This window comes from Danio rerio, chromosome 2 (assembly GCF_049306965.1).
Source record: "Danio rerio strain Tuebingen ecotype United States chromosome 2, GRCz12tu, whole genome shotgun sequence".
In the NCBI taxonomy this organism is placed as follows: domain Eukaryota; kingdom Metazoa; phylum Chordata; class Actinopteri; order Cypriniformes; family Danionidae; genus Danio; species Danio rerio.
In genome coordinates, this window is record NC_133177.1 from 34,419,351 (window position 1) to 34,436,817 (window position 17,467).

General features: G+C 36.2%; 2 protein-coding genes and 1 long non-coding RNA gene across 11 annotated transcripts in view; 2 read left to right on the forward strand and 1 right to left on the reverse strand.

The window, feature by feature from the left end:
• The window catches only part of LOC141378367 (uncharacterized), a 49,054-nt gene extending 36,554 nt beyond the window's left edge, over window positions 1-12,500 (reverse strand). For both annotated transcript variants that reach the window (XR_012392658.1, XR_012392654.1), the window contains exons 1-3: window positions 12,361-12,500; window positions 12,185-12,246; window positions 10,373-10,643 (exon numbers count right to left, since the gene is read on the reverse strand). This is a non-coding gene — a long non-coding RNA (uncharacterized lncRNA). The remainder of the gene's footprint in view (window positions 1-10,372; window positions 10,644-12,184; window positions 12,247-12,360) is intronic.
• tmem236 (transmembrane protein 236) lies at window positions 306-10,080 on the forward strand. 4 transcript variants are annotated; one of them, XM_073909620.1, is made up of 6 exons: window positions 306-1,425; window positions 2,248-2,320; window positions 4,414-4,537; window positions 4,624-7,298; window positions 7,552-7,636; window positions 9,279-10,080. In XM_073909620.1, the coding sequence occupies exons 1-4, from the start codon at window positions 1,178-1,180 to the stop codon at window positions 5,229-5,231; spliced, it is 1,053 nt and encodes a 350-aa protein (XP_073765721.1). In that variant the 5' UTR covers window positions 306-1,177; the 3' UTR covers window positions 5,232-7,298; window positions 7,552-7,636; window positions 9,279-10,080. The 4 variants fall into 4 exon arrangements, with proteins under 4 accessions (XP_073765721.1, XP_073765715.1, XP_068078422.1 ...); XM_073909614.1 differs by having other exon boundaries at window positions 9,514-10,080; XM_068222321.2 differs by having other exon boundaries at window positions 4,624-7,636; window positions 9,514-10,080.
• The window catches only part of cacnb2b (calcium channel, voltage-dependent, beta 2b), a 50,798-nt gene continuing 43,464 nt past the window's right edge, over window positions 10,134-17,467 (forward strand). For 2 of the 5 annotated variants that reach the window (XM_068224271.2, XM_068224272.2), the window contains exon 1: window positions 10,169-10,555. In XM_068224271.2, coding sequence (XP_068080372.1) covers window positions 10,508-10,555 — 48 coding nt within the window. In that variant the 5' untranslated portion in view covers window positions 10,169-10,507. Of the gene's footprint in view, window positions 10,556-16,233; window positions 16,619-17,467 lie in introns of those variants that run through there. The other 3 variants (NM_001423728.1, XM_068224266.2, XM_073918068.1) reach the window with 3 other exon arrangements.

The following is a 17,467-nucleotide window of genomic DNA, read 5'->3' on the forward strand; positions in this document are numbered from 1 at the left end:
TAGTTTGACTACTTAAACTGATTTCATGTTTTTATTTCTGTGGGCATGAAGATCACTTAGATGGTCTAGGTCAAAGTAAAAAAAAAAAAGAAATGAAAACTCAAATAAAACTGCCCCCGAAAAAAAAAATACTTTGAATTTTCTTGAACCAGAAACCACAATAAAATAATTGTGTTTCCTTGTAACCCCTCTCCTTTAACTGAATCTTCTCTGAGTGGGACTGAAAGGGTTAGTTCATCCATATATGCCAAGACCTTCGCTTGTCTTCCAAATACAAATTAAGATAGTTTAGATGAAATCTAAGAACGGGTTAATATTATATTGAGAACCATGGCATCCCTAGTTTGGATATAAGTTTTTGACCACACTTCGTTATTATTGTTCATTTATTAGTTTGCTGGAAATTAGAACTGAATTTAGAAATAGTTCTGTAACAAATCTTTGCGCTTAACAAAAATAATTCAATAGGTAGGCTAATGGATGTCTTCAGCGCAGTGCATACAACACCATTTCCTTATCCACTAAACTAAAGGAGTAAAGTTAAGAGTAAACGTAAAGTAAAAAGTGAAGAGGCTCAATCTTTATCCTCTGTTTCCTTGCTAATGAAGCATTTAGTTTTTCCACTTACAAAGTCCGCCATGGAAACAGCAAATGCGCCATGGCGTGACGCAACTGACTCTTAAAGGCAATGGGAGATGAGACTCTGATTGGTTTAATGCATGTTATGCTTAAAACACACCCATAAGTCATTAAGAGAATAAGCTCAACCCTGTTAGACCATGTGCCAGGGCGCAAAGCATATTTTTCCATCCTTAAAATGGCAAAAGTGGATTCAGACACAACCTTAATGTTTTGCACCATGCGCTTTAGACTTTTCGCCTAGATTGGTAAAATAGAGCCCAATGTCTACAGTAGTTTTTTTTTTTTTACTTGTTTTGTGCTAATACTTTACATGTTTTTGAAGTAGGGACTTTTTCCTCTCATAACTCCATAAAAAGAAAATTGTGACTTCTTCATTACTGTGGCAATAAAAGAGCACCAGTGAGAATGCAGTGTAAGCAGAGCCGGTGTTCAGAGTCCAGAGTGCTCAGTTATTCAGTTTTCTTGGGAGATGCATTGGATGAATTCAGGGAATTTTCACTAGTAGGAGGATTTACTGAAGATTCACACTGTCAAGATGCTTTCTGGGAAGACTGTCAAACTCATTGTATTTGAGCTTTTGCAGTTCGCATGTCTCTGTATTCCTGTGTTTGTAGTTATGGAGCGATTTGCTTCTGTCATTCGGTTTGTGAAGTCTAGTGATACTGCCTATTGGCTGGTGGTGGCGGCGTCTGTGGCCTATGCGGCATCTGTAACTCTGTTTGTGTGGGTTCCATTGAAGTACTTCATGTTAAAAACTCAACGCTTCTCTGAAGTGACCAACTGGTGAGTACAACTAACCACTGCTCCTTTAATTTCCACACTGATAATGTTGTAATATTTGTAGATGATCCGAGTAGTTTTAGTTTTTAGCTTTTTGCATGTGTTGGTTTATTGTAAATGGCTTTGCAACTTAATTTAAATTATATCTGTGTAAAATGGGTTGGGAAGTACTAAAATAGTTTTAATTATAGCATAAAATGTCCATGTCAACAGCTACCAGTCAAAAGTTTGGGATCTGTAAGATTTGTTTTCCTCAAAAGATTTTTAAGAAGTCTCTCCTGCTCACCACAGCCGTTTAGTTAGTCAAAGAGCACAAAATGAAAAAAATTTGAAATAATATCTTTCATAGCATTGTCTTTACTGTAACGTTTGATCTTTTAAAAAAGTTACTTCTTTTTATGATGCTTTCAAATGAATATATATCACTGTTTTAACAAAAATAAAGCTGATTTCAATATTTGTTATAAACAAAACAGAATAGAATTATATATTTTTTGTAGGATCATGAACACTGAAATAATTATGTTCAAATTCAGCTTTGAATCTGTAATTAATACTGTTAATATAGATTCATTTAAAAAAAATAAAGAATATATTTCACAGTATTAACGTTTTAACTGTATTTTTAAACAAATAAATGCAGTAAGTGAGCAGTGGTTATCAAAAACTTGTTAAAAAGTCTGATCCCAAACTTTTCACCTGTACTGGGAAAACAAAGTTACATCATAAGCAGGGCACGCCATTATATTTTATCTGAATTTTAAATGCACGTGTTAAACTCTTTGTTGATATTCCAGAATGAAAATACTCTTATGTTTTGTGTAGGAGACCTGTTACACTGGCATATGTGATTCTCAGCACTTTACCGTGCTTCGCTATCATCATAGCCAGCTCAAAGGTAATGCATTATTTAGTCTCATTAGAAGACTATCATATGAATGTGCACTTGTTGACCACTAAAAGCCATTTCATCAGTTTGCGTAAGCTTCTTCAGTGGATCTTTAAAGCAATAGAGAGTGATTTGAAACTAATTTGGAAAAGGTTTTTAATGACATCAAACTGTAAATCTTTTAAATTTTGTCTGTTTTTTTGTAATGTGTGCATTTGAAGTGATACAAAAACAAATGACAGCTACTGCAATCTGTAAAGTAACTGCTTTCTTAAAGCAAAGAGAAGCCAATAAGTTTCATTATATGACAGTTTTGGTCCACAATAAAACCGTAGGGCTCATCAACAGTTTTCATAAACAGATCCACTCCAAGGTATTCAGTAACTTACTCGCAGACCAGCAGATTTACTATTAACCCAAAGATGGGGTATTATAGACTGGAATGTGAGTGGAGTATTACAGCCAATGTTAGTCTCTGGTTAGAATCACGAGGCCTGTATATGCTTCATCAACTGTCTGTCATCAACAAGTTTGTAAAAGCTTTCTCAAGTTTTTTTTTATTAGTGATATGATATTTGGAAAAAAAAAACCTGGGTCTCAATACTATGGATGAACACTATCAATGCAGCTCTTTTTAGTGTGAGTTGGTTGAATTAAATGGGAACTCTGTGGTTTAATGTTTGAAACCAAATTAAAAAACAACCATGTAAATCGGTTTAGGTATTTTACTCTGTTTATCTGAAGTTTATATTTTAATATAAATAATTAAAATATAAAAATATAAAATATAATAATATTCTAGAAATTGAAATGGTCATACTTTAGTTCAATAGTTTTGTAGTGACATTTCTTTAAATTGTTTCATTTATGTAGTTTTCATAAATTAAAATTTGGTAAAATAATAGATAGATACGTGTGTGTGTGTGTGTGTGTGTGTGTGTGTTTGTGTGTTTGTGTGTGTGTGTGTGTGTGTGTGTGTGTGTGTGTGTGTGTGTGTGTGTGTGTGTGTGTGTGTGTGTGTGTGTGTGTGTGTGTGTGTGTGTGTGTGTGTGTGTGTGTGTGTGTGTGTGTGTGTGTGTGTGTGTGTGTGTGTGTGTGTGTGTGTGTGTGTGTGTGTGTGTGTGTGTGTGTGTGTGTGTGTGTGTGTGTGTGTGTGTGTGTGTGTGTGTGTGTGTGTGTGTGTGTGTGTGTGTGTGTGTGTGTGTGTGTGTGTGTGTGTGTGTGTGTGTGTGTGTGTGTGTGTGTGTGTGTGTGTGTGTGTGTGTGTGTGTGTGTGTGTGTGTGTGTGTGTGTGTGTGTGTGTGTGTGTGTGTGTGTGTGTGTGTGTGTGTGTGTGTGTGTGTGTGTGTGTGTGTGTGTGTGTGTGTGTGTGTGTGTGTGTGTGTGTGTGTGTGTGTGTGTGTGTGTGTGTGTGTGTGTGTGTGTGTGTGTGTGTGTGTGTGTGTGTGTGTGTGTGTGTGTGTGTGTGTGTGTGTGTGTGTGTGTGTGTGTGTGTGTGTGTGTGTGTGTGTGTGTGTGTGTGTGTGTGTGTGTGTGTGTGTGTGTGTGTGTGTGTGTGTGTGTGTGTGTGTGTGTGTGTGTGTGTGTGTGTGTGTGTGTGTGTGTGTGTGTGTGTGTGTGTGTGTGTGTGTGTGTGTGTGTGTGTGTGTGTGTGTGTGTGTGTGTGTGTGTGTGTGTGTGTGTGTGTGTGTGTGTGTGTGTGTGTGTGTGTGTGTGTGTGTGTGTGTGTGTGTGTGTGTGTGTGTGTGTGTGTGTGTGTGTGTGTGTGTGTGTGTGTGTGTGTGTGTGTGTGTGTGTGTGTGTGTGTGTGTGTGTGTGTGTGTGTGTGTGTGTGTGTGTGTGTGTGTTATTTAAATAATGCGCATACAGTACCAGGGCCAAAATAAAATAATTAAGGCTGGTCATTTTTTATTTATTTTTTTGTCACTGGCCAATGGCAAGCAATGATAATAGTGTTTGGCAAAATCTAGGTTATACAAACACAAATTAGTCTGGACAATTATTAATGAATGAGACCGTTTGTTTTTTCTCATTCTTCCACATCTGTTTGCTCATGAGACTCCGTTTAGGCCTCTGTATTTACTATATTTACGGTTCTGCAGGTCCAGGCTGATGCTGCTATTCGGTTTGACCGCTTAACAGAGCTCCCTGTCTCACTGGTCCTGTTCTCCCTCATCTGTGTGGACATAGTGGAGAGAATTCGCCCTCTCCGCTTAACAGGAAAAGGTATGAGATAAGAGATCATTGACTTTTCCCAATTGAATGACCTCAGTCTTAAGTTGTGCTCTATTTTTATCCTCCTTCTCAAAAAGCGAGTGGATTAGATTTGGATTTGGAGATGCCAGGTCCAGTTCTGACTCATTTGGAGCAGGTCACATCAATTTCTGGACATCTGCAGGCAAACGGACAAGACGGTGATGCATCCTTCAGATCGCCGGTCTCAAACGGGTCACTGTCGGGCCGCTGGGAAGATGCAAGAACATATGGGCTGCCCCGCACCAGCAGCTCGGCATACCTCTACTCTCATTCTCACTCAGGCCCCTTTAGCTTTCTCTGGAAACGAGACCCTCGGCATGACCTCTTTGTCTCCAGCTTCATGTTCTGGTTGGACACTGTGGAAATGGTGAGGGTGGCTGGCACCAATTCGGTGTTTTACTCAGGATGGGTGTTTCCAATATACATACTGGCTTATTTGTCCCTTTTGCGTGTTGTAATAACTCCAGACAGTCCATTGCTGGCTTTATCAAGCATCCTTTCTCAAGATTTGCCCTTCCTGGTGGTGCGCATATGCCTGCTGGCGGTTTTTGGATACGTTACTCCAGTGCTGTACATACTAAAGAACATTCTTGCCAGCATATCTTTTGTGTACTTTGTCTTTATGACTAAACTGAAGCTGCTGAACAGAGGAAGCATGTTTTGAGGGATTGGGGGAAAATAGCACATTTGCAGATTCACATTTTTATTTGTAAATGTAAATAGGTTTTAAATGAAGGTGTATATTTCAAGATTTTATTTTTAAAAATGACCTGCTACACTACACCCCTGACAAAAGTCTTGTCGCCTTTCCAAGTTTTAGGAACAACAAATAATAACTTGACTTCTAGTTGTTCATTTGGTATCAGAACTGGCTTGAGGCAAAGACCTCAAGATTATGCTGTGATTTTGTCAAGTAACAGAAATAATGTACAGTATAGAATATAAAGTCATGGTGCAGTGGAAACAGAATTAATATTGTGTATGATTCCCATGAGCTTGGAGGACTGCATCCATACATCTTTGCAATGATTTAAATAACTTAATCAAGTCATCTGGAATGACTCCCAGAGTTCATCAAGATTCTTTGTGTTCATCTGCAAAGCCTCCTCCTTCATCTTACACCAGACATGCTCAATAATTTTTATGTCTAGTGACTGGGCTGGCCAATTCTACAGCATCTTGACCTTCTTTGCTTTCAGGAACTTTGATGTGGAGGCTGACGTATGAAAAGGAGTGCTATCCTGCTGAAGAATTTGCCCTTTCCTGTGGTTTGTAATGTAATGGGCAGCACAAATGTCTTGATACCTCAGGCTGTTAATGTTGCCATCCACTGCAGATCTCACGCACACCCTCATACCGAATGTACTGAACACCAAACCATTTTCCCTGCCAAACTTGATTAATTTCTGTGAGAATCTTGGGTCCTTGTGGGTTCCAATGGGTCTTCTGCAGTATTTGTGATGATTGGGATGCAGTTCAACAGATTATTCATCAGAAAATCCTTCTGCCACTTTTCCAAATAATCAACTTGAATTCAAGTTATTATTTGTTGCTCTTACAACTGGAATCAACGACAAGACTTTTGTCAGGTAGTGTACACTGATGTATGAATTTATTATGTTCTGTTAATATTTATTGAACAATATGGTAACACTAAATGATGCATTATAAAGGTATTATTGTTATGTTGTATGCATACATAATTCTTTATAAACAACCTTGTAATATGTTGTATCATGTAATAAATAATCATGAAAATGGTTAAACAATTATTGTAATGCATTATAATGCACACGTAATGCATTAATGCATGCATAAATGGTTGTCTTTTGAATGTTAAGACAATATATTTAGCAGGATAAAAACAAAAGTAAGCAATAGGTTACAGATAAAACTAAAAATAACAATTAAAAGCACAAACTATTTATAAAACTTTAAAATACAATTTAAGTGTTTATTAAAATGATATATACATTTTGATTTATAGTTGCTTTTTGTTTCTAAATAAATGTTTTACCCTTAAAATCTGTTTTTTTACCTATATGGGTAGTAAATTTGGTAAAACTTTGTAAGTTGACATGTTATTACTTTTAATACACTTAAAGCAGTCAAATTATGAATATCATTTTTAATACTTCTGTCTCTGTAAACTCAGTACTACTTATTCATAGTTATGTACTGTAGTTATTGTAGAAGAGTTTACCGCAATGTTTGCAGAATATAGACATGCAGAATAAGGCTTTAAAAAGTACTAATAAACACATCATAAAGATTTATTTGTTTAAAAGACAACTCTGCTTTTACGCTATGTTAATTAAGTTATGATAATGTTCAAGAAAAACAGTGTCAAAACCAGATCATAAGAAAGTAGTATATTTAGCAAATGTGGGTAAAGTATGTTCAGAATGTTGCTACAATTCTTCATACGATGATACAACACACTGTAGCGTTGCTTATAAGGCATTATGCGTGCATTAAAATTAACCACAACTGATACTGCATTATAAATGCAGGCTTCATAAGGTAAATATAGTGTTAAATATTGTCTATGTTCATTTTTGAGTATATGTTTTAAGGATTTCTGTTTTTTATTAAAGTTTTAATCCATGCCAAATGTCAAATTTTCAAACAGAGCATGTTATTAAGCACATGTCATATACTGTACACATTTATCATGGGATTTGTTTTCAGCATGTGAGGGCTGCTGTGGCTGATATTGACTTACTACAAGGTAATGTGGATTCATTTTATGCCAGGACATGTTCTGATTAGTAAAAACTGATTGCTTTTCATGAAAAGCCATGCCAGTAATGCTTTCATTCTACTATGATGCATATCGTAAGACGCAGAGAAGCTTTTGAATGTTCAGAAATCCCCTTGCATCTCATAAATGAAACCTTACATTGCTGCATGCTATAATTCCATCTATCTTTTTATTGCATGATGCATAGCTTTCTAATAGATTACTGTTTTATTGTTGTCAGACGCCATGTGATGCATTTGCCACCTTGAAAGCAGCGTGACAGAATGAGGTGTAACTGAGCTCTTACCAGAAGCATTGTCTGATAGGTCAGTACATTTTTTACTATTTCTCTTGCGTTTTTAATATACTGTATGTTTATGTCACTATGTTTAATTAATTTGAACAACACATTCTTACTATATGGTCTTTTTTTTTTTTTGACCATTTTAATAAAAACTGTTTTGTTAATGTTTTATTATTAATAATTTACTGTAAGATACATGATATGTTCAAATGACCACATTCTAATATATATTATTCTGTTCTTATAATTATATGATTATTATTTTAAAACTATTTTAATTATGAAATAAGTGTTATATATTTTACCGGGCAGTGAACCCATAGTATTCCATAAACATTCACAAAATATTGAATGATAAGTTGCAATTTGTTTTTCCAAAGGTATATGATTTGTCTGTAATACAATTTACAGAATGTTATATGGCAATTATATTTAATAAATTATTTATAATAAAACAATAACACTTTCTATTATCACATCAAGCACTTTTATCACTTATTTTTGTATCAAATGATCACTTTGTTGATTCCTTAAAGAAATTCCAAGAAAGAAGTATTCAAGATGATGTTTCCAAATCCTCAGAATCTGTTTTTGGCACAGAACAATCAATCTTACAAATAGTCCAACCATAACTCCCAGCTGCGTTGTGTGATTTGTAAAAAAATATATATATTTCAGCCCTAAATAAGGTTTTATTATTAATTTCCTTCTTGTGGAGTTAACATGGAATTAAATAAACTCTGTCTACCCAAGTCCCTATTTTTATTGATTAAAATATAACATTAAAAATTTTTGTATTTTTGTATTATTTTAATTAACTTTAATTATGAGTGAACATAAGGTTTTTTAATTGATGTTTTACTATACATACAGTCTTTGTAGACTTTTACACAAAATTATATGGTAAATACTTTAACTTCCAAAATAATCATGTAGTTTCACAGACAGTGATAATATATTTAATACCTTTTTTACTTTCAAACACAAAGTTTTTACAGCAGTTTGCAGTAAAATTGTTTGAATTGTCCCCTTAAAGGTACTCCATTCTAGTATTTGACCAGGATATGTAATCTAAGCAATTCCATGCAAATATCATGGAAAAATTCAAATAGTTTTCACCAAAATTGCTAAACTCTTTCTGGGTTGATTGAATCACTGACTCTTGTTTTACAGTATTGTAAAAATACCCAAAGATGTCTCTATGACCATTTTCAAACTATATTATTTGAGTTACCAAAGCTTCACAAGTGCCAATTTCGCATCAGGTACAGCTATAACAAAGCTTTTTCCTCACAAAATCAAAAATATTAAATAAAACAAATCATATTGATCTATTCTGTAGATAGACACGTTTTATTATTTATATCAGCATTCTTTCTTTTGGGTTGTGCAGTTTAATTCACAGAACTTCTACAAAGTATTCTGTATACTGTACACTTTTTTGGTCGGATCACCTTTTTGTGCATGTTTATTTTCCTTGATTGAAATATGAAACACGTTTACAGATTGAAATTTTTCTGATCTCTTAACTCTGGTTAATTGTTTTTGGAAAATATTATCAGACGTTTCAATATACTGTTAACATCTTGAAGTTTTCACTGCAAATGTCACATCCGTAACTCTGGAATTGCTCACATCTCATTTTCTTCCTGAATCTATTCCAGTCAGCATAAGTATTCAAGAAGAAACATCAGAATATGAATTATCTTTCCATGTCCAACTCCTATTTCAAGCTTATGTTCTCAGCTCTGTGTTATCCTCCATATTAACCAATGGAGTGTAATTGATTCTCTGGACAGGAGATGTTTAAAAGCCATTTCTGAGTGCGACTGAACCATGTGCCTCCCACAGATTTCTGAACAGAGCTTATTTTTAATTTATCCCGTTTAAACTTGACAGTCAGCGTGTGAACAGATGCTGCAAAAGAAACTGCATGAGCTCCTCGGCAGGGGACAACAGAGGGGAGAGGAGACAGCAAGGACAGACACTCAGATGCAGCGTACAGATAAAGACGAGGAGCGGACTGACTGATAAAGCCCATGATACAGAAAATTAATTCAGCCTACGCTTCTCCTGCGTGTAGTGCTGTGCTGCAACAGGGAGTGAGACGAAACGGCAAAGCACAGCCACAGAAAGGACACACGAGGGTAACACAGGAGCGTCCCTGACAACACACAGGGCAGGGATGGGAAAGAGACGGAAAGAGCCTGAATCCACAGGGAAGGGAGGCAGGGAGGAGTCGTGAAGGTGGAGAAGCAGCAGAAAGCAAAGAGGAGAGAAGGCAGACGGTGGACTTCAGCCTCCTCTGCCTGTGCGGACTGGAGACAAGGCAACCCAGACGCAGCTCGCTTCTCGTTTCTGATTGGCCAGAGGAGGCGGAGACAAGCTGACGCAGAGAAAGTCAGGCAGCAAAATGACATTTACACCGTGTATCAATTTTAAACTCTAAGCCTGTGTCTGTGTTCGAAAGAAAGAAAAAAAAAAAAAGGGGTGCGGTGGGAGGGGTGGGGGGTTGTCGGGGGAGGGTGTAAATAAATAAGGCGAGGAACTCAACCAGGGGGAAGAGCGGAACAAACAAATTACACACACACACCTGAAACCAGCCGACTGCGAGCCTGTTGGTCTTGCGATTAAGGAGGATGTGAATCACTCACTTTGACGGACTGCACTGCACTGATCAGCAATCGTGGAGGAATGTTGGCTTTTCATAATAAACCTATGGGCTAGACCAGAGGCTGGGAGGAAAGAAGACGGTTACCTGCTGCTGCTGTGTCTCTCATCAGACTGATGTGATGGCTCTCCCATACGGAGCGGGACCCAGAGGCTCGGAAAGAGTGATTTAGACTCTCTTCTTGGCTGCAGCATCTTCACGACACCCCTGGATGTTCTCTTGATGTTTTGCTGTGGTCTGGGACACTGGCGGAGAGAACAGTCCACCTATGTAAGTAACTGCAGCATGCTCAGCATGATCTGCCACTGTCAGGACGTGCTCTTGGTAGAAAAACCAGAGATGTAGATGAACATATGACCTGTAATAAACACAATTTTCAGGTAGTACGGCAAAAATGTGCTGGGAAGTGTAAAATGCTGAAATGTACTGTTAGTCTAAGCCTCCTTAAAGTTTTCATCGAGTGTTTGTGTGTGTGTTTCTTATCATAACGCTAAAACAAGAGTCAAATTCATAATGTCCGGAGTGCTTTTTTGCATTCTGGACTTTCAAAATGGCAACCTGTTCCCATTAAAGGGGTAGTACACACAAAAATTACAGTTTTGTCAGCACTTGACTTGTTATAAACCAGTTTGAGTTTTTTTCCCTGTCCTGAACACAAAAGAAGATATATTAGAGAATGTTGGAAACCTGTAACTATTGACCTCCATACAAAAACAAATATGAAAGTGAGTGGTTACAGGTTTGCCAAATTCCTTAAAATATCTCTTTTTGCATTTAACAGAACATAAAACTCAACCTGGTTTGGGACGAGTCAAGGGTGAGTATCCTTATCCTTTTAAAAGAAGAGGTCAGAAGAATGGCAGAGAAACATTCTTAACCAGGGGTCCCCAAACTTTTTCTTATCAAGAGCCAAAAACCAAACGTGGGTGGTGGACCGAAGCTAAATATGCCAAAATATACCGAACTGTTAATATACCATTCCATTATAAATTTTCACTCAAAATTTACACAAAAAAATTCACTTAAAAGTGGAATATAAGTCCCAAAACTTTTTTTAATGAAGTTGCCCTGCACTCTCATGGTTTAAAAAAAAATTGGTGCGTCAATCTTGAAGAAATGTAAAATAAAAACTATATAAAGCAATTATTTAATGAGTGCGAATCATGACCTTCTAAAAGTGTTTTTAACAATGTGCCACACATATCTGTCTACATCTAAAGAATTTTTTTTAGGGTTTAAACCCTATAAAATATCTGATTAATTCACATTTAATTCAAACATTTAATTTTAGGATTTTGTAGCTTAAACAAACAAAAATTTATGTAAAATTAGAAATTATGATCTCTGTTTAAGATGATCCCTGATTGTTTGGTGGGCCATGTCAAAGGTTACCATGGGCCAGCTTTGGCCTGAGGGTCCTAGATTGGGCATCTTTGTTCTTAACAGTAAAGCTATATTTTAGCTTTACTATAGGGTATTATAATTGATTGTTATCAATTATGGCATTGTTCTGACAAACACAACAGACATTTTTAAAACTGAATATCTGACCTCAGAACTGTTTTTTAGGTAAACATTTCTTCATCTGCAAACATTTTACGGTTTTGGCTTTGAAGAGTCAAAAACTTACATAACGTTACTTTAATTGTGGGAGTGCATTATCCACCACCTCAGTATTTGTCCGGTTTCATCATCATCATTTTAGGAACAAACGTGTATTTTCAGCAGCAATTCGCCTTAAAACGTAGGTCTAAAAATAAGCTCGCTGCTATAAAAAGCCACGTTTTACTGCCACCTGGGCTGCTGCCGCATGGAGAGAAAGTGAATGAGAGAGTGTGTAAAGAGCAGAACGAGAGACGCGTGAGTCACTGAGTGTGTGTGTCATGATGAATGCCTTACCTAAATCCCACCAGAGCAGCCGATCACAGTCACAGAGAGCAAGGCACACTGAGCTCCAAAAGCTGTCAGAGCAAACAGGTAGTAAATAAGCTTATCGTGCCTCAGACCGTTTGCGGTGTCAGGCGTCACAACTCAAAGTGTAAAGAGAGGCATTTCAAAATGAAAGTGTCACTTACTGTAACCGCGTCAGATGTTTCCCCAAATCCGTAGAAACGCACTTGGGGGTATTTTGGGGGACGAAATGTTTTACGCTGCGAGTCGAGATATTCCAGCACTTTAGGATACCATCGCTGATTTTGGCGGCATTTTCTCAACCGTCTTTGTGGCGCCAACATTAAATTATAATATAGCATAGAAAAACTGTTCCAATTTTTTTGTAAAAATAAATTAAATAATCGTCACAAACTATATAAAGTATAAAAAAATGTTTGTCTTTATAGTTTTTAAAAGATTTTAACTTTACTTATGCTGACATAGTCTGAAGATAAAATGTTAATCACAGTCAAACTAATTCAGAATTTAATGGAGTATACAACTTGCTGCACTTTTTTTTGGACGCGCTAACAAAGTTGTAACAAAATGTCTTCCACACGAAACGAAACGAACATTAACTAGCCTATTTGCCATGTCAACAAAATATCTTTTAAAGATATTATGGAACATTTTAGCACATGTCTGGCTGACGCGTAATTGTTTAGTCTCAGTTCTTTGGTTTTATTTAAAATTATACAAATTTGTCATTTTAATCTTTTGTCTGTTATTCAGTACTTTTTTATGCTTCTCTAACTACAGTACACAACAAAAAGGCCTAAACAGTTTTAAGTTCTAATTGTGGTGGATTTTTTGTAATCATTAGTTTTAAAATTAATAAAAAAGTTAATAAAATAGTTTTTCTTTGGATAAAATTTAACATGCCATGAATTGGCACATTTTTACTGTCATTCTTCCGGGGTAAGTAAAAAAAGAATTATGTAAATATGAAATTATATATGAAGGGTTCAGATGCAAAAACCTCTAAATGCCATCTAAATCTTTCTTCTAAAATCAGCATTTTTATCAAGCTCCTGTGTGTTGGTTCAGTAATATTACTGTTATGGCAAATAATAAGACCTTTTTATGAACTTTAAAGAGAAATAACTCAACATAAACTATATATATATATATATATATATATATATATATATATATATATATATATATATATATATATATATATATATATATATACATATATATATATATATATATATATATATATATATATATATATATATATATATATATATATATATATATATATATATATATATACATATATATATATATATATATATATATATATATATATATATATAYATATATATATATATATATATATATATATATATATATATATATATATATATATATAGAATAGAAGAAAACAAGGTATATAGTGTGTTTTTTCTTCAGCAAACTCTAAAAGCTATTTCTGTCTTCAATAGAGTTTTTTGTGTGATGCTGTTGATGTGTTGGATGGATTGAACTTTTTTGTTAAGCCTCTGAAGTGCACTTGGGAGGTGCGGCCTATTTCAATTCCCTGCCATGTGTTTTTGCTTTCTGTTGTGTTTCTAATCCCCAAATATGGATTATACAGCAAGTATTTGTGTCTAAAAGATATCATTCAGTCTTACATGTCATCTCTTGCAGACGAATTTGCCACTTTTTTGACAAAATACTCCTATATGTATAGCCTATATGTGCGTTGTGGCACTTGCTGGTTTAAGGTCATAGCAGTCAGGAACTATTTTCTTGTGTGTATGTTTTTTTAAGATGTAGTACACATTATTTTTGGTATTTTAAGTAAGAATATGACTTATTTATTTTAATTTATTTCACTTACTCATTAAGCAGACACTTTTATTCAAAATGATTTGCATGAAGAAGTAATTAAGTGAAAATGGTATCTCTTAGCAGCTTAATCTGACAAGGTCAAGTAATGAGTCATTATTATGACCGGAAAAGTTGGAAATAGCCTAGTTTAGCTTCAACTTTAATGTTCTTCCAATACAACAGTCAACTCTTGTTTTTTTCTTGGCAGATATTGAACTTGAGTGAACTTGAATTATATTAAGTGTTTGTCTGGCTATTGGCAGGGGCTAATGGCAGATCACCCTTCTCTGTCATGATCCTGCCAGGATACTGGAGACTGCATGGCAGCAGATGAAGGACATGCCTCTGTTAATGCCAGTTTCTGGCATTCACATACACAACACATTATATAAATGAAAAGGTTGAGTAAACCCACTCTATTTCGTTTGTTAAGCCAGCTTTCCTCACTCTGACAGTTTTTTTGTTTTTTTTAATCATTTGGAAAGTTGAAGCTCAAAAACAGGATTGAATAATGTACACATGACACCTTAGCAACAGGTTTGTGTATTTTTATAACCATTTGAAACTGATCATCATATTGGTTTATATCAGAGTGATGTGTCCAAAATTTATGTATGCACCAGTCTTCCATCCTAGGAAAAGTGCAGATTTGGTTTGAACATTGGTTTTAAAAAGTGTCCCTTTTTAGCAAGATCCTGCATGCTCACTTGTGTTGTTGCTTAATGAAATGATTTACATTTTAGTACATTTAATTTATTATTAATAAATATATTATTACTAGGGAGGCACAGTGGCTCAGTGTTTAGCACTGTCACCTCACAGCAAGAAGGTCGCTGGTTCGAGTCCCGGCTGGGTCAGTTGCCTTTTCTGTGTGGAGTTTGCATGTTCTCCCCGTGTTGGGGTGGGTTTCTTCCGGGTGCTCTGGTTTCCCCCACAGTCCAAAGACATGGTACAGGTGAATTGAATAAACAAACAAACAAAACACTGCAGAACCTAAAAAAACTATCTTTTTGATTGATATTAGTAATATTTATAGTGTACATGACATGACAAGTCTTCTAAGTTATTTTCCTCAACATTTGAATTGACGCAAGATGGCACCATTATTGTTTTCTTTGAGACAAGAGAGAGTGGGTTTGTGTTGTGTGGTGTGATATGAAGTATGTGAAAGTAGTGCCAATTTCAGCTGATATCCAGGACTGGTATTCAGTTTTTCCATGGGCAATGGAGATTGGAGAACGAGTCTGTCCAAATATCTATATCTGCCAATATTAGAAGAGCCATGTTGTTTATATGCCATGATAGGGCATTAGCCTTGTCCCAAACGGCACACTTCAAGTCGGTTAAGTATATGAGACCATAAGGTGTCCTATTCATTATTTATCTTTCAGAAGTGTATTCCCTTTGTCAGCTTTGTGGATGATATATGCTCTCATGATGCACAGCATCCCAGCCTGTACTGAGACGAGATTTTACCAAATACACTCTCAGAAATGAAGGTACAACAGTACCTTTCAGTACGTATCTTTTTAAGAGTGCATGTTTGTACCTAAAGGGTCCATATTGGTGGTGTACGAATGATCTAAAAAAATTACAAAAGTTTTACACCCGAGTAACAGTTTTTGTACCTTCATTTCTGAGAATGTGAGCAAGCAGCATATTGTCATGAAAATGTGGATGACAAGGGCTATGTTTGTGTAGTACTCAAGACCTGTCTAGGTTTTAAAATCTTTTTTTTTTCTTGGTTTTGACCTTATTTGTACCCTGCCTTGTTTTGGTTTTAGACTATTCCAGAATTATTTACAGTAATATCTTGGAAACTTAGAAGAGAAACAACCACATGTGCATAACATAGAGTATTTTATCCACTCACAGATCAATGCACTTTCATCTGTGTTCATTCCAAAGCAAAACCGGCTCAACATAGTTAACAGGGACAATAATAGTGGTAGTTGAGGGTTTTGAAAAGCAAACTGTGCTCTTTTCCTTTACTCAATGCTTTGACCTTTTCCAGTGGCAGGACAGAGAGAGTGCTTGAATAGCGCTGGAGGATTATGAGGATTGCTCATCCTGTTTTAGAGGGACATACAATCTGTCTGACAACACTGGGCAGGACGTGCCCTGTGCTCCACCTTATTCTTTCTTTCATTTTAAATCTCCTCTCCCAGCTGTTGGGTGGGCTGGATTGGTCGCTCATGAGTTCCTGCCTCCAGCACTATGGGGCGGAGCATCATCCAGATGTTACATTACATATTCATGCAGTATTTTAATGCATTGCCAGTCAGAGGGGCTGAGGAAAGAGAAAATGACAGACAAGAAGATATAATATAAACATGCTTTCCGTCATGCCCTGGTCATGCCATTTGCTTTACACATCATGTAGGTGGTGGCTAAACACCGTTGTGTGTCATATCAGAGCCTAACTTCAGTGGGAGCAGACGTCAGCGCTAATGGGCCACAAATCTCAGAGGTGAACTCGGAACTTGAGGGCATCAGTCGCCGCTTCTCCTTCTCCTCTTTGCAGAAATGCCCAGAACTCTTAAGAATAAAAACGTCTCTTGGGTGAGTACTGCCTGAAACTAACAGAGTAAACCCGGAGGTACATTGTTTATACGTATCGTGCTAAAATGTGGAATTCATTAGGACGTTTGGCTTTGATGAACTTCAGTTTATGCAAAACTTTGTATTGACAGCTGCAGTGTGAGGGCCGGTTAGTGGTGAGACATTTGTTTTCACAAGTGTCCTTATTAGTATATAAATATGGCAGTCCAATGTATACTACAACAATAGCCGTTATGCATTATATAATTTAGCCTGACATTATTAGCACAGTGATTCGACGGAAGTGGTTTGAGGTTTGAAAAGGCTCAAAACGCAGCTCATCAAGACTAAAAATTGCTGCATAGTCCCTGAAGACCACCCAAGTTTGATTTATAATGCCATACTCAAGCAGATGTGCAGGGAAAGATGCTTTCATGCCAGGACGCATTTCAAACAGGCATAATGAGTGACCTGAATGCTGTTAAGAACAAGGATTACTGAGAAAAAAAAACCTCGTAGAAACAAATGAAGCTCTTCTGGAGTATTGTAAACAGACAATCAGATATCCAACATTTTAGATACACAAGGCACATGCTCAGGGCGATGCTGGACTATATTCATTTGAACAACTGAGAAAGTTCATGTCAACTTACAGTATACGCTATGCATTTATTTAGCCCTTTATGACTTGGAACTGCTATTTTGGATAAAAACTGTTCTTCAAGATGACTTATTTTTGATATTTTTATTATTGGATGATTTGATTAGGAGCTAAGGGGCAGTGGAGTCGAAGTTCACAGTATCCCGCAGAAAAGCTGATCATTTCTGGTGTGACTGTAAGGTCAGACAGATGTTTGTCTTCCAGCTGAT